Raw genomic sequence first — 20,977 nt, forward strand, 5'->3', positions numbered from 1 at the left:
CTGTAGAACGTTTTGGCTGTCTTAAGAAATTTTTGCCCTTTCAAAATGGTTTCGAAAGGGTTGAGAATTCCTGGGCCTTTAGCTTATTGTCTAGGCAATGATATAACTAAAACAGTTTTCACAAAGACATTTGAAGAACAGTATTCCATGGTGTTCCATGAAAATTTATTCGTGTTACGGGTTCTTTACAAGAAGTTCTAACTAAAGGGAAAGTTGTAAGTCCAGTTTCTTTTGTCCTCTTCCAAATTAAAGGAAACTGTCACTAGTCATTTGGATATACATTGATCTCAGTTTTTATCTTTGAAGAACACCTTTTCTTCTTAAAGTAAGATACTTCTGTACTTTCTGGCTAGCTTTGTCATGTATTTACTAAGATTTGCTCTGAGAAGTGGAAAATGTTTTCATAGAAGGCTCCAAAAATTGATTTGTTGGCATATGCTACAGAGATGGAAACTGTCAGAACCCTTAATGACTTTGCCTACTATTTCCCTAGGTGGGCATTCAGTGTCCTTTTGAAGATTAGAGGATTTTTTTTTTTCTGTCAACTAGAGTTTTTGTTAGACTGTGTTTTAAGTACGACTCTTAAAAGCAGTCTAGGAATTTTTTCTCAATTCTGTTATAACTTCTACGTAGTCTGATTTGCTTTTCCTCTATTTTTCTCCCTCTTAATCATGATTTTTAAATTTATCTTCAACCACTACATAATTTTCCCCTCCTCTGAAACATATTAATTCTGCAAAGTAAATATCAATATAATAGTCAATACCATGTTTTGGATTCAAGACGAAAGTTGTTGCTTATATACTTTTTTTTTAAACAATTACGCATGGAAAAAATGTGATTCCTTTTGTAATTCTTAACAGTACTGCTGACATTATTGTAGAGAACATTTAGTTAATAGTTTATATATTAAATAAAAAAGGGAATCACGTACTACTTCAGTTTTCAATTCTGCCTTATCTAATTACTTACCTCCGGAAATTGGGACACAGGAGTGCTGTACTCCCCTTCCAAGACCTCACCTGAGCACCTCCTGTGGCACCCAGGGTCCAGGGACATGGTCTTAGAAGTCGAGATGAACCACACGCTCTGTCCTAACGATGGGGACAGAGGCATGAGTGCATTTCTTTCCTGGTTGTACTCTGGTTTCTGTGTCATCTGCTGGGTCCTTTATTATTTGTTTTGCAAACAAAGTCAACATCAGATGAAATGAATAGAGAGCTGTATTTTCAGATTTTAATATCTGTGGTAATTTTTTTCTGTATGATGATTCCGGAAGGTTTTCAAATGAAGTCTTTCAGGATTGCATTTTCTAAAAGCCAGGATTGTTCTGTATTTTATTACTTTTGTCCGTGGGTGAATCTGCTGAGTAATATTTAATTTTTTCTCTTAAGTATGATAGCATACAGGAATGTTAAATCCAGGTAAAAATCTATAGATTGACTATTTGTAAGTAGGAGAATGTCTACTACATATTTTTTTCTTTAAAAATTGTCATAGTGGGAAAAAGGTGTTGAGTATAGACCAATCACTAGTTGACTCAGAAAAAGCTGTTTTTTTCCCTATGGACCGCATCTCAGAGTAGTTTTGAAGTGTCCCAGGGTTTTGTCTGTGTTATCCCTATTGTAGAGTCAAGCACTGCAATGCAACGGGAAGACTGTCCTTTTAAACAGAACCGGAGCTTTAATTCCATCTATTGCCCTTGTTGTCCTTCTCTTTTCCATAAGATTTATGTGCCTGGGAATAAAGAACAAGTAGTGAAATTGAGAATGAAAGGAGAGAAGGTACAGAATTATACGTGGAAAGAATCGTGTAATAAAATACTCCTCTAATGGATTAAAATGCTTTTAAAAGGAAGACTTTCCTGAAGATAAGAGTCTGTTTCATTCCTGTTTCTTTGACCCGGTATCTAATTAGTCACCAAACCCTTGTGATGCTTCCTTTGTGCCACCTCCCACGTTCCTTCCTTTCTAAGCTCTGGGTCATTAGAAAACGCATTTTGGTTTTTCCATGTGCTGGCCTCTAGAGTGGCTTACCCTGTTCTCTCTGACTGTAATTGTCCTTCACTGTCCCCAGTTTATCCTTCTAGTTCAGTCGACTCATTCTTCAGGGCTGCCCTCAGCTCAAGTGCCATGTCCTTCCTTAACTCTCTTCACTGAGCTGGAAGTCCTTTCTCTCTTCTCTGAATTTATGTGGACTTTATGGCCATGTGGCCCCTTTGACATTGGGTATCATTTGTCTTCAATTCTTGTCTGAATCTTGTTTTAAAATTCGATTTTTAAGCCTTTGTCCTTTCAGGCAGATAGTTACCTTTTTAATCGTCCATAGTTCTTAACACAGTGCCCTGTACACATGTCGAAGTACAGGAGTAACACCCATCTTATAGGCTTTCTGTGTAGCATATGTATATATGTGTATGATGTATACCTATATTTATATATTAAGCATTTGACACTTGGGAGGGGTATGTGTGAGTGGGACTATACTATTACTCAATCTTTTTAATTGCATGAAGCGAACATCTTGTTCTGACACTAACTGAATGAGTAACTTGACTTTTAATTTTAACCTTGAAGGGAATATATGCGATGCAGACTCTTTTAAGGGGTTTTGGATACCACAGAACTAGAGTTCTTGAAGTGATGAATTTTAAAATCTGCTAATAAAAAAAACCAGTCGGTCTCTTTTCACCTTGATTACTGATGGCCTCCACTAGGCCTAAAAATAAAACATGAATTTTTTCAAGTGATTCAATTGACATTGTCATCTATTTGTCAGAGGAATCATATTGTTCTGGTATCTATTTAATATTTTGTGGTGGACAGTGTACTTTGTTCATCGTTATTTTGATTCTTATAGTGCATATCAGAGCAGATATTAAATTATTAAATTCATTTTATCTGTAGTGAATTTTGGATCCTCATTCATTTAGTGAGAGAACTAAATGTTTTGTAAATGTCTGCTATATGCCAGAGAAGCACAACAATGAGTAAGATGTATGGGCTGTTTGTTGGAAGGACTCATATTCTGGTGGTAAAGACAGATGTCCATATAAATATGTACAATCAGTTGTTACACGGCTATGATAGAAATATACAGTGAAAGCATAAGGGACCAAAATCCAGTCATTGTAGCCATTCCCATTTAAAAGTATGAAATTTAGTGAGCCCTAGATATGCTAGTGAATTCCCAATATATTATGTGTAAGAATTAATTGAGATAATATAATTGCTATGTAGAAAGTATAGATATTATTATTTTCTACTTTTAGAGATCTTGAAACAAACCTAATTCCAAGTTGTACAGTTGGTTCCCACAATAGGATTTAAGCACTCTTCATCTCCAGTGGCAGTGTTTGTAACTTAGTATTTTTGTCTTAGAGGGTAACTATCCTAAGTACCCAGTGCCATGGTGGTGTTTGTTAATAGCGACATTAATAGTTTGCTTATTGATAGTTTAATAATGGAGACATTAATATTTCCAGTTGGATTTAAATTATCGTTGGCTATAAAACAAAAGTAAAATAGCTTGTTTTAAAAGGAGTTTTTATTGATTATCCAAACCCCCAAAGTTACAGAGCTGCATAGGAAAGCATATGTCATCACAAACAAGAAGTACTCACTGGCGGACCAACCACTTAGAATATTGGCCCCATTAAGCTGAATTCTCCTAGCACCTTTGTGTGCCCATGTGCCTGATCCATACTACTGTCAGTTTAGCCTTGAGGTTTTCTGTGCAGCTACTGAGGTCCTTCTATGAAAGCCTCTTTGGGTCAGGATGGGTTGGAAATTAATTCTAACACCTCACCATCAAAGGAGGAGGGTGCTGGAAGTCAATACAGCTCACTCTTGTGGGAGGTGAGGACTAGGAGACACTTGTGGATACATATGAGAATGATGTTAGGGGAGCTGAGGAGAAGAAATTGTCTTGGAGAAGAAATGGTTAATTTAGAAATATGGAAAACTTGCTAAAATATGTAGATATTACATGTTTTTAAGCGTCTTCTATGTTCCAAGCACTTTTTGTATTAATTTAGTACTCCTAACCCTGAGAGGTAGATAGAAGGGTTTTACTGTTTACCGACTGGGGCTCAGAGAGCTTATTGAAAGATTGCTCTACAGGCCTGTCTGTACACTACTATAATATGCAGCCTGGCACTTTTTTTTGTTCATAGTTTCTCTTTTTCCAACTATGCCCCAGTTCTGTTTTCCCATAATTTAGCTGTCCCACTTGAGACTTCTTGTTTCTTCTCCTAGTATATTATAAACAGGGTTCTGGGTTCCAGATGTTACAGGAGGAGAATAGTAGATTACTTTCTCCTTTATGTGCTAGAATTAAATTTAAAGGAAGAATTTATATTGCTCAGGCCTGCCAATTGCTTGAGGCTTTCTGTGATAGGCTTAGCGCTTCTTCCTTTCAAAAAGAGAAAAGTTGGGAAGAGGTCAAAAATACAGTAGCATTGCAGCTCACATGAGGAGTCTGTTGGAAGGGATCAGAAGTTAGGATGAGGAGAAATTAAACGAATGCTTTAAGGAAAAAGATATAAGTAGGTTTATTTTCTTATTTAAACTGTATTAAACTCTACTTTTATTAAACTAGCAATACAAGTACTTTAATAGTATCTTTGTTTAAGCTGTTTGGTTTTGCCAGCAGAATTTGACATGGATATTATCAAGTTATTGATAGCTTTATATTTGATGTCAACAAGAAGTTAGGTAAGTCTCAGTACCTTAGTACCCTTTGCTAATTAATTACAAGTAAAGTGAACTAGGCACCTCCTGAACAGTAGGTAAAAGGATCTGGACGCAGGAAGATCAACTAGAAAATAGTCTCTTACAGCATGAAAGACTATGTTCAGGTACCCGCAGCTGAACTCGAAAAGCCTTATGAATTGACTTCGACGAGGGAGTCAACCACATTTCTATGCCTGAGTAGGTCCAATGATTTCATTTTACTTGTTCTTGTGATGTTTGTAAGTACAGTATTCTCTTTCTAAAATAGTCAATAGTCATTTCTTTTGTGATTATTATTGCCACAGCCATTTTAACCTTCTTTTATCTTAAATATGTTATAATTTATAGGAATCTGAGTCAATTGAGATTTTTAAACCTGGTTTCATGTATCTTCTCTACAGTTGGTAGCTTTTCATTTGTAGTAAGTGGTCAAGAAGGTGTTTTTGTTTTGTTTCATTTTGGGCCTTCTGGAGAAACTCACTGTGATCATTTATTTCCTTACATGGCTGTGCATTCCTCAGCTGTTAGATTCATTCCTGCAATCATGTTCATTGGTCATAGTTTATGGAAAGCTACAATGTTTAAAGTAATTTAGAAATTGTCTGGTACTTGAAGTTAGTGTGGCAATAACTCTTTGAAGTCATCAGATCTGGGTTGGAGTCTCAGTTCCCTCCTTACCAGCTGTGGGACAAATGGACCTCCCTAAGCCCCTGTTTCCTCGTTTATCAAACGGAGATGATGATAACCACCTCAGAGTTGCTGTAGGAGTAGATGAATGCTGTTTAAAATGCTTGGTATAGTGGTGCACACGTCATGTTCACAAAAGGGCAGTTACCCCACCTGATAGTGATGCTGTTCTTGAAAGCTTGTGAACCGTATATAAAACGGTGGTGATTTTTAGATGATTAGTTTACAGCAAAGGTTTTTCACACTGTTGAGAATACTGTCTCAAGGGCTCTCAAATATCTTCGGCTTACCCCAATCGTAGTACCTCTCTTTCAGTGTTACTAATAATCGCCACCATTTTAGTGAATGCTTATTATACATTATACCCTTAATAAAACGTTACATACAATTTTATTTAGTTTTCCCAATAAATATGAATAAGACATTCTTAGATGTGTTTAACTGATGAGGAAACATCAGTGAAATAAGAGAAAGTAACCTGCGCACCCAGCTGGACAGTGAGAGACCTTGGATTCACCCCAGGTTTGTCTGACTCCAGGGCCCGTGCCCTTTAACCCCATGCTGCCTATTTGGCATTTTGTCTTTTTACTCATCTGTCTTCCCGGTTAGACCTGAGCTTCCTGAAAGTAGGGACTGGTATTGTGTGTATTCCAAGCCCTCACCCTAACTCCCCCTGCCCCCAGGTTTGTTTTGAAGCCTCTTTAAACTAAAAGCAGTGTATAATATCAGAAAGTGTCAACATCAGTGAAACTTTAGTTTATTAAGAATTCTCTCTTACCTATTGAAAATAACATAATTTACCATTCTGATAGGAAACTTGAAGCATTGAGACTTGTTTTCCAGTCCCATTGCCAGTCTCTTTGCCCAGACAGCAGTTTGAATTTACTATATTGGCCTTGCATTAGTGTTAGCAGTGTTCATCTTAATCTTCTCATCAGATTACAGGCCTCTGTCGTCATTGCAGTACCTAGCTCTTTGCCCTATATAAGTTAACCACTCAGTGCACATTTGATTTTAATTTATTTCAGTGTATTAATGTTTATATGAAGTACTTTCATATTAGTTGTGGTAGATGCAGGCATATGACTTTTGCTTACTTGGCTGTTAACCTTTTTTTTTTTTGTTCTTTCTAATAATCAGACCTGTATTTTCCTTTGGACTCTAAAAGAGTTTCAGATATTTTGGTGTTAGTTAATCTGAACAATCTTCTAATGGACCCTTTAGAATTTTTTTCCTTCTATTAAAGTACAGAACATGCTGAACAGTGGATAATATTTTATTTTATTAGTATATAGTGCCTAAGTATATACTGCTGAATTATTCACTGTTTCTTTTTTTTTTTTTTAAGATTTTATTTTTCCTTTTTCTCCCAAAGCCCCTCAGTACATAGTTGTGTATTTTTAGTTGTGGGTCCTTCTAGTTGTGGCGTGTGAGATGCCGCCTCAGCATGGCTTGATGAGCGGTGCCTTGTCTGTGCCCAGCATCCAAACTAACGAAACCCTGGGCCGCCAAAGCAGAGCGCCCAAACTTAACCACTCGGCCATGGGGCCGGCCCTCACTATTTCTTTATAACAGTTTATAAACTCCTCAAGGACAGGGATCTTGTTTCTTTTTTACTTTCTTGTAAACGTGACATCTAGCATGGTGCTAGGCGCATAGTAGGTGCAGGTAAGGTATTTGGATGTTGACTAACTTGACCTAATTAATATCTGTGGTGTTGTGGAAAGAACATGGGTTTCAGAGTTAGACTCTAGATTCTTACCCAGCCGTTACTGTTGAGCAAGTTACTTGGTCTGCTCTGCTACAGTTCCCACTCTTGTAAAGTGGTCATGATAATACTTTACTAGTTCGCTGGAAATGTTAAAGAATGTATGCACCGTGCTTTATGCTCACCAACGATGCTGTACAAATCTTAATTCTGTCTTGTTTTTATCCTTACTGTAATGGCTCTCCTCTACTGCAAATCTGGACTCCATTTTATTTGTTTTGACCTGTGCTGGGCACTGTTGACATTTGGTATATGACTACATGCATGAATGATGCATACTCATGAGCAAAGTGAGAGCTGGAGAAGTTGTCTCTTGCATAATGTTACTTGAGATAGTCGTAGGAGTCTGCTTAGATCCAAATTCTCTGAACTTCTAGCTCAGGTGTTCTCTCATAGCATATTTTGACTTCTGAATACATGCAAATGCACACTTGCACAGAGACACATAGACCCCAGTTTCATAACTCTTGGGAATGATTTTATAATGGCTCAAGACCAACATTCCTATTAAGTTGTTAGTTTGCAAAACAGGAAAACTGATCCCTCCCGCCTACATAGGTCTTTCCAGATAGCTGATGTGCTTTACCTAAGGTCATGTAGCCACTTAAGTGAAAGAATTGGAATGAACCCAGGCCTTCTGCATCCAAATCCCTTGCTCTTTCCAAGATAGCAACAGCTGAAAATATAGAGAGCAGCCTTTGGGCATTTTTGAAATTCCTGGACTTTCCTTTGAGGTTGTTTCTCCCTCTCTTGTAGTTCCTTATATGATACATTATGAAGATACGTATATTAACTGTTTTCCCCAGCTGCACCAGGAGCAAACTGTTATTTTAAGACCATTGTGGCTGTAGCTGAGTGGATTTGGCCAGGTGGGGAGTGGAAGCGGGGGGATGGTAGAGGGTAGTGGGGGAAGAGATCAGAAAGGAGAGTAAAGAGGGGTGCGGATTGTGTATTTGCTTTATAGGATGAATTGGTAGCGGAGGCGGGGTGTGTGTGTGTATAACCTAAAACAATTGGGTTTGGAACTCTGGAATGATTCATTAGTATATTCATTTTGACCTAGTGTCTTTGAGGATGGGAGAAGAAATTTAACTTGTTCATTTCTTAATCAGTAATTTGATTTGCATGCCTTTTTCTATTTGTGGCAGTTTGAACTTTTTCTCTTTATTTTAAATAACCATAATATTCAGAAATGTGAATTGCTAGGTCAGTTACATTATGAATAATCTCTGTACTTTGTGCTTTTATTTTTGAACAGGGGTGTGTTGCTGCTGTTCTGCTTTGCGTCCTCGATACAAACGCTTGGTGGACAACATATTCCCTGAAGATCCAAAAGTAATTTGATCTCCATCTACTGATCCTTCTTTTGCTGACCCATCCTTCCCCCTGCTGACCTCCCTAAGGTTTCCCTAATTTCATTTCTCTACTTTTACCTCTAAATCTCGTTATGACACTGCTATTTTTATACTTCTCTTTTTACTTTTAAATGACCCATGCTTGCTTATCTACTTTTCATATCCTTTTCATAGATTAGGCATAAATTTGGAATGATAAATAGATGATGTTGTTTTGTCTGTATAGTTCCTAAATTTAAGGAATTCATCAAAAATGTATGAACTAGTGCCACATTATTTTTACGAAATCTAAGAATACAACTGTGAACACAGACATGGTTGTCTGCTCTCACCAAGCTCATAGACAACTAAATTGGCAGTTGGAGTAGGTTGGAATGATACCTGATTTGGGCTTGGGAGAAGAAAGGCCTGAAGGAAATGAAATCTAAGCTAGGATCCAAAGAATAAATAGGGTTGGCCACACAGTTCTTAGAAGAGAATTGAGAAGTAAGTAAAGGAAGAATATTCCACACAGGGTTTGTTCTCCTTTACTTAAATGTTTTTAAATTTTTTATGAAGGTTACTTTATTGTGGAAGATTACTGGTTTCAAAGCAACTCTGTTTGAATGATTTTGTTTGACACTGTCTTAAATTTTCTAAGACTCCTTTAGTGTTGAATGGATATGAACAAAAAAATGTTACTTGGGTTTGATTTCTAGAATCTGCTTCATTTTAAAAAGTAGCCAATTATAGAAATCTTTTGGTTATCTTAACATTAATTTATATATCTTGTGATTTATGATATGTCTCATTTTTAATCAAATCTGATTTAAACATTCAGCTATTTAGAGGAGGCTAATCAGTTAAATCAGTTATCTTGGATAATTTGTGGCATATGAAAAACCCTAAGATGTGGTACCTGCCTTTAAGGAGCTTTCCATCCATTGACTGACAATTATTAAGTCGCAATGCATAAATCAGTAAGTAAAATGTTACGTAAAGCAGGGAGGTATCACTGGGTTGGCGTCTCTGGGAAGCATTCTCAGAGGAAATGAGATTTTCTGAGCTTTGAAGGATGTATACCATCTGGAGAAGTAGTGATTAGTCTCTTCATTACAAGTGAGGGCCGGGAAGAGAAAAGGCATGGGAAAGCACGAGATACATTTGAGATCAAGAACCTGCAAATGAAGGTTTGTGTCGCCTAATTATAGAGCGTAATGGGTGGTGATTGTGTTGACCACAATTTCTTATTTGAAATTTCAGACATATTATTTGACTGAATATTCAAATCATTTCCCTGAGGCATCTGGGAGGTACAGTTACTGGAGATAAAGTAGAGGCCAGATTATGTGGAATGTGAATGATAGAGAAGGTGTGTACTTAATCCACTTTAACTTGTAGGCAGTGAGTGAGCTTTCAATACTTTTGATCATGGGAATGATGATAGGTAAATGATTATAGAAAGGGGCTTTATTTTTGTGATATATTTAGATAACATTTATTTAAATAGCAATATGTAAAGTAAGATTAAAAAAATAAAAGATTTATGTGAACCATATAACATATAGCAGCCATAACCCAATTGACCGTATTTCTTATTTTTAATTTATTAAACAAGCAAAAAAATCTTGTGATATGTCCAAAATGTGTCTGATAGTAGGTGCCCAGAGTGCAGAGGTCTACACGTCATAGAGCCATCTAGTGAGGACAAATGACTAAACCACTGATCTTGGGCAAGTCCCTCAGTTTCTCATCGTGAAATGGAAATTATAAATAGTACCTATTTCGTAAGGTGCTCATGAGGATTAAATGAGTGAATGCAATTCTTTGCTCATTGATGCTTCCCTAATGTCTACCACAGTGCCTGGCACATGGTTAGTCCTTGATTGGTATTTGTTTAATGAATGAAGAACAGTATGACAAAAACAATATTAGAAGGGTTGTGAGCTAAAAGAACATGTAGGATGGACATCTCACCCAAACTTGGGAAGGATGTTTGGAGGGCACATTGAAAGCTTTTTGGGGGTCACTGAGACCTGGAGGACAAGTAGGAGTTATCCAGGTGAACTAGAGAACAGTGCCCAGGCAAAGAGGTGAGCTGCGTGAAAGGAGTTGAACTGTGTGATTCCATTGAGGCATGCTTATTTATGGTGATGAAGAGCAGAGCAGTCATGCCTGGAGAGGGAGGAATGGACTGCAAAGGATGTGAGGAATGTTTTGCAAATGATGGAAATGTTCTGTATCTTGTTTGTTAGTGTTGGTTTCATGGATACATAAACTATCACATTTCAAATTATGTATACTTGGTTCAGTTTATTGTATATCAATTATTAATAAAATTAAGTAATGAAATAAAAGTGGATGAGATGCAATTGTATTTAAATGATGATGTGGAGGAACCAACACAGAGGGAGAGGTCAAAGAACCAGGCATGAGAGAGGCTAACTGTTGGAGCCAGCTCCTGGGCCTTGTGCGGAAGACAGTGGGAACACAGGCAAACCAGTTCCTCCTAGACAGAAAAGACAGGGCTCTCACTTTGCCTAGGGCGTGGTTTCTTAACTTAGGGTCTATTGACATTTTGATCCGGATAATTCTTTGCTATTGGGTCTATCTGTGCATTGTGGGATGTTTATTGGTATCCTAGGCCTCTACCACTAGATGCCAGTAACCCCCTCCTACAGCTATGACAACCCAAAATGTCTTCCTTGGGGGACTAAGTCACCCCTGGTTGAGAACCACTAGTCTAGAAGGTAGTGAGAGCAGGGGTGTTTTTGGCAGTAAATTCTAAGCTGATGGCTTCCGTCTTCTCTGAGAAGGAGAAGAGCTCATTTGATGTCAGAGAGAAAGAGAGATGGCAAAGTAGCAAGTTTGAGGCAAATGGAGTAGATACAAAATATGAGGGATTGACTCCACTGGAGAAATAGGAAAATAGCCAGAGAACATTAAGGTGCCAGTTGAAGTTGAAAACAAATTTGTAAGATTTTTAGTTGTCAATTCACCACCTAACATAGTTTTTCTGTCTCCTTTCTCACCTCTTCCAACAATCCTAAACAGCATTTAGTTACTTGGACTATTTATGACCAAGAAATCTAGAGTGATGAATGACTCATAGTTGTATGAGGGTGGAGAGAATCACTAGAGCCACTGCATGGCACCTTTTAGAGGGCAGAGACAGACGACAGTTTGGTAATCCCATATCAGGGACCTGGTGTTGCTTTTTTAATGCGTTGGCTAACCATCAATTCCTATAATTCTTAATACTTTCTCTTTAATTACAACAAAACTTTATAATGACATTAGCAAGTTCTGAATCATTAAAGAAAAGCAGTATGTTCACTGTTGTATGTATAGAGGAGTAAAATAGGCTTAACAATATAGCATTTAAAATTTTTAATTTGAAACAAATTTTGTTTGAAATATTTTCACTAAAATACATCTCATTCTCTACATAATGCAGTTAATTGAGCTCTTTTTCTATAAAGGAAGGTGTTAGAGTAATTCATTGATTATGGAGGTGTATCTAAATGCTTTGCCTAAATGGGGAAAACTAACTTCCTGAAAAAGTTGTGTGTTCAGAATGCTGCATGTTAGCACTGAGGAGGTTATACCTGGGAAGGTTCAGCGTAAATATGGATTAATCATCAATCCAAAAAGGGGACATGTGAAACTAGCAACACTTAGAAATACAAAAAATAAGCACGAAGATATAGATATAAATATAACAACCTATTTAGCTTGCTATTTTTCTTCTTATTTTTAGGATGGCCTTGTTAAAGCTGATATGGAGAAACTGACATTTTATGCTGTGTCTGCTCCAGAGAAACTGGATCGAATTGGTTCTTACCTGGCAGAAAGGTTGAGCAGGGATGTTGTCAGACATCGTTCTGGGTAAGGAAACTAATTGCTGCTCCATACAGTACCTTTGGAAAATTCTTCCTAGGCTGAATCATACTATAAATTATTTTGACATCTAGCCGGGCAAAGAGATATAAGGAGGATAATGCACTGTAATATTATACAAGGAAATATGTAGTACCATATAGATGCTACAGCTTGTATTACTTTCCTGGTGGTTAGGTTTTAAGAAGAGACTACCTTAGTTAACAGAGTTGCCTTTAGCTTAAGCATCCGTTAATTTTTGAGACTTCTCAAATGGAAATAGTAGAAATTGACACCCTTAGTCTATCAAGACAGTACTGTAATTTAAAAATCAATTTCTAAATTGAAAACAAACTGAAAAATCCTATTAACCAAAACTGAAAGATCCTATTAACCAGTTTTAACCAGGTTAAATTAACCATTTAACCTGATTTTTAACTCAGCTTCAGTTTTACCTATCAGAGGAGTAATAAAAAAGAACTATATTAGGCTTATATATTAAGGTTCAGAAGATGTAAGTATGCTGATTTGGAATTGTGCTAGCAATACACCTACCTGTAAATAAAGGCCTACTATCTTAATCTATTCTCTGTGCTTGAACAATAATAACGTGGATAATTTGAGTTATAAATACTTTCCCATATTGTCATCTTATGATCCTCGTTTCTTAGACTATTACATTCTCCAGATGATATATTGGCTTTCTCTACTTCCACATTGTCACCACTGAGGACATTTTAGTGAGTCTTGACACAAATACTTTTATAGCTGATTATTGAAGCAAAGTTGTCTAAAGTCTGAATTTTACTTTTTAGTACAACCTTTAAAATCTGATGATTGTAAGGTAAAATTTATGAGACATTTCCTTATAATATTCTGTTGTTGCTGATACTGTTTTATATACTCATATTTACAAATGCAAATAGATTATGTTGGAAATTTAGGCACGTTGCTGAAAATAACTATTTTGGGTCGTATACAAAGAAATATGGTTAAAAGTCTGGAAAATAGAAAATGTGTATGTTTACAAAGATATACACAAAAGTAATGTCAGAGAAGCTCTGAGTTTTTTGTAAGAAGGAAAAAATTGAGTAGTACGGTTTAGTTTTTGTATACTTCAACATGAGGATTATTTTATAATCTAAGATCCATTAGTGCTGTGTGAGAACTAAGATTTCACTTAGAAGCTACTAAATTTGCCTTTCTGTGTTCTGCGTATTTGAATAAACTTATTTTAATTATTCCAATGAAAGCACTTAGGAGAATTAAGAGAGCTAGAAATGCTTTGATAGTCTTTTTCTCTTACACTTAGGTATGTTTTAATTGCTATGGAGGCATTGGACCAACTTCTTATGGCTTGCCATTCTCAAAGCATCAAGCCATTTGTAGAAAGCTTTCTTCATATGGTAGCAAAGCTGCTGGAATCAGGGGAACCAAAGCTTCAAGTTCTTGGGACAAATTCCGTGAGTAAAACTATTCTCTATCTAATTTTGAGTTTAATTAGCATATCTGGAAAGAATCTGTTCTTAGAGTGTCTTTACCTGGTAAAGGCAAATGCTCTGGTCAGGGTGTTTGGACAGCCAGTGCAGGTGTAGACGGTTAGAACACTTTGTGTCTAGCTTTCTCTGATGCTCCTTGTGAAATCTGTGTTATTAACCAGTCATGAGGAGCAACAGAAGGTCAGTTGGCCGTAAAAGTAAGGTTTTATTTCCCTATGCCTTATGTTACTTTTGAACTCTTTGTGCTCACCACATTTATTTTCTTCTATCCTGAACCACAGTTTGTTAAACATATGTGGGGTTCAGGAAGGCATGTCTGAAAGGAAAAATAAACTACAGTGATGAACTTTCTTCTTTTGTCTTTAGTTTCATTGTATCTCCTTCAGTTTTTCAGTTCCAACTCATTTCTGAGGAAGCTTTCAGGCATTCAGCCCATCTGTATGTTCCCATCCAGGTTTTTATCAACAATTAACAGAATCGTGTATCACTTGCTATTGTTTATGGATAGTTATTTTATGGTATAGGGAGAGGAAGGGGAGGTGCTGACTGACAGCCTGGATTCCAGAGTCCGATTGACACAGTTTGGATTATGCCTGCACTGCTTTCTAGCTGTGTATCTTTACAAGTTATTTTACCTTGCCTTGCTTCAGCTTTTCATCTGTGAAAAGAGGATAATAGTACCAATCTTACAGGATTGTTGCGTGATGTGAGTTAATACATGTGAAGCTCTATGAACAGTGCAGTGCCCTGTTAATTATTCTTACTCGTAGTAGTAGAATGCTAAGAAAGCAAGAGTGTATAAGTAATATCATCATTAGTATCCTCCAAAAAAAAATCCTCTCTTCATATGATTTTGTCTCTTTGTTTCAGATGGAAAATACTGGATATTTCCAAGCAGTTAGGTGGTGTCATGGGCTCGGTCTCAGGCACTGCAGCCACTTAGGCTTCTCCCTTCTTCTATTTCCTTTACAATTAGGTGAGGAAAGTTTAGAGAAAATGGTTTAACAGCTAGGGGAAAAGTTCTAGTGTATAGCCTCAGAATGCATTCTTTTTTGTTGTTGTTGTTATTGAAGCACTCTAGTCAATGTCAATTATCTGTTAATGCTTTTAAAATTATTATTATTAATTTTTTATTGAAGTAACACTGGTTTGTAACGTTTTACTTGCAGCCAGCAATGCCATTAGGATTCCTTTAATGAATCATTTGGACAAAAGACCAAATTCTCCAATTGCCTACTTTGATTTCATCAAATTGTATTAAATGAAATGCTATATTATCTTGACCAACATTATTTATCTAGTAGTCCCTGGAAATCTAATTTTAATTTCTTAGTGGTGCTGAATTGTCAGATACTGAAAATTGATACATTGAAAAATTATTGTCAGACATGACCAGTGCTAATTTAATACTTTCATGTTTCTTAATGGTCTTTGCACATTTTATTTAATTTCTCTACAGTTGCCTTATTGTGCTGATGCTGACCTAGTATGAAAGTAATATAGATGATTTATTCAGCTTCTCCTTTGTTTTAGAAATTGTGCTAGGCACTTTTAGTTTTTACCCCTTTTTTATTGTGAACTATTTCAAATGCATTAGAGTGCAGAGCGTAATATAACATACCTGTATACACACTGATTCAGGAGAGAAAAATGATAAGTAATTAATATATCAATAAATGATATATAATAATTACTATTATAAATAACAATACATAATGGTAATAAATGTTAACACTGCAACATTGGTTTGGGCTTTTTTAAAGATGTAGTACAGTGTATACTAGATACTTCATATTTTATATTCCGTATTTCATATTCATATCCATACTGTGGAAATATTATTCACATTTTACAGATAAGGAATTGAAGCTAAATAACTTGACCAAAACACAATGAAGTAATCCTGTAGATAACAGGGATCCAATCCTGTTTTCCTACTCCAAAGCTTGTGTTCTTTGTAATATAAATAAATATACTCATTGCTGTGGATTAAGGTCTAGGGAAAGCGTAGATTACTTGCCTTTTTTTCTTCCTCTTGTATTTGCTTGATCCATCTCCCTCTTTTCAAGTCTCATTGCTAATCTTAACATTTTTCTTTAAACATTGTTGACGGTTGTCCGTAGGGACCATTGAAACCATTCATGACTAAAGCAGTGATTCTCTGCCAGGGGCAGTTCTCACCGCCCTCTCTCCTCCCTAACACTTGGCAATGTCTGGAGTCCTTTCTGATTTTCACAGCTGGGGCTGGGGAGTGCTAGTGGTATCCAGAATGCTGGGGATACTGCTAAACGTCCTAGATATACTACACAGGACAGTCCCCACAACAAAGAATTATCAGGGCCCCAATTTTAATAGTGCTGAGGGTGAGAAACTCTCCATCTAAGGGTTGCATTGCTGCTGCCTTTTAGTGTACCTTTTGAAACATAGCTAATTCATTTAAAATATTAAGTGAAAAAAATAGGACTTAGTTTTTGTTGAGCGTATGTTATGTGCAAGGCCTTGTGCTGACTTTCGTTTGGTTCTCATTTGAATCTCTCAACAACCCTGTAAGTTAAATATTCTGTTTCACAGTCTCCTATTTTGTTATTAACCCACGATCCAAATCCTGATCCGTCTAACAGAGTCCATTCATAACCTTTGCGCTGTACTGTGTCTCATTTTTCTTCACTCCTACATGTGATGAGAAGTCTGTATGATAATACTTTTATTTATTTTAGCACAGAGTATGTAGGTTTACAGTTTGTTAGAGAGCTCCCAGAGTTAGGGGAATTAGGAGAGCTTTTCCATAAAATTGGGAAGGAGGATGTACGTTGTGCATTGCTCTGGAGCATAGCTGCCCATTTTTCATCCTGTTCTTTATGCTCAAGGATAGTAGGAGATGCTTCTATAAATGATCACCCAGATTATTCTCTTATTTGTGGCTTTCAAAAATGAAGAGAATAAAGTTTTTCCTTTTCCTAAAAGTTTTCCAGAACATTTAACGGCTATTTTTTAAAATTCTGATTAATTTCTTTAACTTAATATAAGTTTATTGTAGCAAATTTGGAAAACAATATATAAAAGAGTAAACAAGTTAAAAATACCTGTAATTCCAATATTCAGAAGTAATCTTTTAATATTTTCATTTCTTTTTTAAATTTATAATGGAAAATGGGAAACGTATGTAGACTTTTTTTTAGATATTTTTTTTAGTATTTCCCCTCGTCTTTCAAAGTTTATTTTTATGAGAAGTATAAATATTTGGTTTAATCTTTTCTGAAACTATTTGTATGGTTAGTGTGTTGTATGGGAATCTTGAAAATTGTTCAAAACCCTGAACTAGAATGCCAGTTTCGTGATTTACCCACTGTTTGACTTTGAGCAAATTATTTAACTTCTGAATTTCAGTGTTTCTGTCTGTAAAATGGGGATAATGACACATTCTTTACAAGTTTGTTGGAATGATTAAGTAAGAGCTCACGTGAAAACAGTGTATGAAACAGAATAGTAATGAATGTCAGTTTAGTCTCAACCAGGAGTTGTATTTGTGACCCTTTTCTAGATAATATGAATCATAAATTATAATTTAAAACAGATGACTTAGCTCTGGCTGAATTAATTTAAAATCTTCTTGGTATCATCGTTTGATTTTTTTCAAGTTTATTCCATGCTTATTTCAGTTTTGTTTCTGGAAGAGTATCAGTAAATTTGGTTGAATAGTTTTTTGGATACAGCCTTTTAAAGCCATTCGTCTGTATCCTGGTGGGTGTTTGTATATATTGAAATTTGCAAGTAAGTTAACAATTTGTTCTTAAGGCTATTTAGTATAAAGAAGTAATAGATCACTGAATGAATGAGAAAGGTAATGAGAAAAGTTAGTGCATATTAAGGAATCTTAGGGGCCGGGTCCGTGATACATATAAAATATTTAAAATTTCCTAAATGTATGGGTCACTTGCTCATTTGCTCTCCCCCTTTTTTTCTTTAGAAAAGAGAGAGAATAAATTTTCCCATCTTAGTATTTTCTCCCTACTGAGTTTATGTATTCTTCAGTTTATGTCCCCTTTTCTTGTTCCGTCTTATTTGTATAGTTTTTTTTCCGTTCATGTGTTCTTTAACAGCTATCATGGAAGATTTCCTACCCATGATTAAGAAATAAAATTTCCTAGAGGTTCGGGCCTAACCAAGGTTATCACTGAAGTATTGTCAGCATCTAGGATGTGGAAGAGCTTTAGAGTAAGACTTTTCCTTCTAGAGAGTGGGCTCACTCACTCAAAAGGGACTGGATTAAAAAGTTGTATTTAATATTTATAATGCTATAGTCTTGATTTTCTAAAGTTCATTATTTAAGAAATCCTTTTGTATTTGTGATATTTTGTATCATTTGCTTCTTCTTTGGATATTTCTCGTTAATGTATCAAATAATGAATGAAAGTAAATGTGCTTGTTCTGCAGTTTCAAAAAGGTGACAACACATTTATATTGGTTTTTTTTTAGTTTGTGAAATTTGCAAATATTGAAGAAGATACACCGTCCTATCACAGACGTTACGACTTTTTTGTATCTCGCTTTAGTGCCATGTGTCATTCCTGTCATAGCGATCCAGAAATACGAACAGAGTATGTATTATTTTACTTTATAATTTATAGTCAGTGATTTGGTAAATACTGTGTTTATATATTATATGATGATTACCAAAGGAAAGGAGAAAATATTCGCTTTATTCCTAAAATTCCCATTGCTGTTAGAAGAACCAACTGAAATATCAAAATTCAAATTCAAAAATTTATTACGTTATCTTATTTTTAGGTATTTAGCGCCCCCTAGTGAAGAAATTTTGTCTTTTGAACATATTTTCACCTAACGCTTTTCATTAACGTTTACAAAAAGTAACTTGAAATTTTCTGTGCACAAATGAAAAGCCTTACAGTACTTTTTCCTTCCTTGAATCACGTAAAACAAATGAGTAAATAAAAATGCTTTAAAATACTTAGAAGTTTTGATTTTTCTCCTGCTTTGCCTTAAGTAAAAGGCCTTTTGGTTTTCTTTAGGCGTATTCATATTCCCATTTAGATTCTAACTTAGATACTTATTATGAATCCCTTTATTTTTAGCAATATACTATCAAATAGGACTTAGGGGTCATGGGCAGTAGGAAATGGGGCTGATAACTGTTAAGATTTTCTTAAAATATTTGCCTTGCAGATGCTACCTTTGTAGTAATGTCAGGCTTGCCCACTTGTGACAGCTGCACTAGAGTCTCTCAAGACTTTCTTTATGTTTTAGGAAGCGCACATATTGACACAGCTTTGAAAAAGGCAAAATTTGTCTTTATGTCTCCCGTGTCCTTTCTCACCTGTTCCATATCCTGTTACTGCCACATCCCACTCTCCATCTGCTGCTCCTGAATGCTGCGTTATTTCCCCGTGGGTTTGCAAAGCACTATCACCCCCTTCCCGTATCTCCCATTCTCTAAACCTATTTACAGCTTTTGGGAGACACTGCTGGGTAAGCCGAATAAACCTCTAATGGTGGATATTTCAAATGGTAGCAAGAAAGGAAGTAAATAACCCTCAGACTGGACCGGAAGAAAGGGGTTTTGGGGCATATGGACTACCAGGTTAGCTCTGCTTGTGAGGCTCTTCTTCCCCAGCTTTGACATGCTGTTTTCTAGTTATCTAGTTTTCTTCTCATCCTTGAACCTGTAGCTTTTTCTTTTTTTAAAGAAGAAAAAGGAAGAGCTCGAGAAAATTGAGGGTTATGGCTTGGGATGGGAGGACAGGGCAGCATTCTCATGATGTGGATAAATTTTAAGTCAATGTGTGTCAGTACACACAGATCTGTGTGTATATGGCTGGGTTTAGCTGTCCTGCATTTGATAGTTGTCACTTGTCAGACCTTTAAAGGAACCGGCTCAGTCTTCCATCTAGGTGGACTAAGGAGGTGAGAGGCTCTCAAGGAGAAACCATGAAAGGAAAGTCTGAGGAAGTATTACGGATGTTCAGGAACAGTGAAATCCTGTTTTCACTCAGCTTCTGAGACTTCTGGCCAAGAAATGGAGAGAATCTGGTTCATATTAGTTTGAATTATCATCCTCTTAAGGAAACCTAATTCTTTTGATTAATTTTTTTTTATTGAAAAAGTTTACACAGAATAGATAGTTCTGTATTTTACAGTCCTTTTAAACTTTAATTCTGATTTTGAAAAGATGGTGTCCAAAGTAAACCTGTTTTGGAGCTGCCATATCTCTGTGTCCATCTTAGTTTTTTTTGAGATTTTAATTTCTTAGACTTATGTGTTCTTTTCCTTTTGTTGACTTGAGATAACAACACTTATTTGGCATCCATTCTCTTAGCTAAGTAAACAGACTTGTTGGGTTATTTTTCTTCATGATTCAGTTTTTTCTTCTTTTTAACAGAATCCGAATTGCTGGAATCAGAGGTATTCAAGGCGTGGTTCGCAAGACGGTTAATGATGAACTTCGGGCTACCATCTGGGAGCCTCAGCACATGGATAAAATCGTTCCATCCCTACTGTTCAACATGCAGAAGATAGAAGAGGCGGACAGGTATTGAATAGAGGTGTTAGGGTTGAGGCTGTGTTACTTTTGTACATATGGATGTGTGCTTGCTTGCTCGGATAAGAAAGTTTAGTCTTTAGTATTATATAAACAGTAGTCTTGTAAACTTAGTGAGTTTAAACATGTGCCCTTTGTGAAAAAATTATTCATCTTTAGTGATCACATTAGGCTTAGGAGACCACAGGTTCTAACTTAAACACTTGAGGTTTTATTTCTTTCAGATTAAATTTACACTTAACTTGCTGTTTATTATTGAGCATCTTATTTGCTATTTGAATTAATACTACTGGAAGTTGCAAGTGTGAGAAATAGAAATTATAACTGAACTTCTGTTATTCTTTTTGTATGTGTGTGTGTGTGTGAGGAAGATTGTCGCTGAGCTAAGGTCTGTGCCAGTCTTCCTCTATTTTATGTGGGAAGCCACCACAGCGTGGCCTGGTGAGCGGTGCTAAGTCTGCGCCCAGGATCCAAACCTGCGAATCCCAGGCCAGGAAAGCAGAGCACATGAGCTTAACCAC

The 20,977-nt window shown here is 36.2% G+C and overlaps 1 protein-coding gene across 5 annotated transcripts in view; it reads left to right on the forward strand.

Annotated features, from left to right (window-relative positions):
• The window catches only part of EFR3A (EFR3 homolog A), a 103,499-nt gene that overhangs the window by 27,493 nt on the left and 55,029 nt on the right, over nt 1-20,977 (forward strand). For 3 of the 5 annotated variants that reach the window (XM_014831319.3, XM_044781180.2, XM_070481610.1), the window contains 5 exons: nt 8,447-8,523; nt 12,283-12,410; nt 13,714-13,864; nt 18,377-18,498; nt 20,298-20,447. In XM_014831319.3, coding sequence (XP_014686805.1) covers nt 8,447-8,523; nt 12,283-12,410; nt 13,714-13,864; nt 18,377-18,498; nt 20,298-20,447 — 628 coding nt within the window. Of the gene's footprint in view, nt 1-8,446; nt 8,592-12,282; nt 12,411-13,713; nt 13,865-18,376; nt 18,499-20,297; nt 20,448-20,977 lie in introns of all 5 variants that reach the window. The other 2 variants (XM_014831323.3, XM_070481611.1) reach the window with 1 other exon arrangement.

This window comes from Equus asinus, chromosome 12 (assembly GCF_041296235.1).
Source record: "Equus asinus isolate D_3611 breed Donkey chromosome 12, EquAss-T2T_v2, whole genome shotgun sequence".
In the NCBI taxonomy this organism is placed as follows: domain Eukaryota; kingdom Metazoa; phylum Chordata; class Mammalia; order Perissodactyla; family Equidae; genus Equus; species Equus asinus.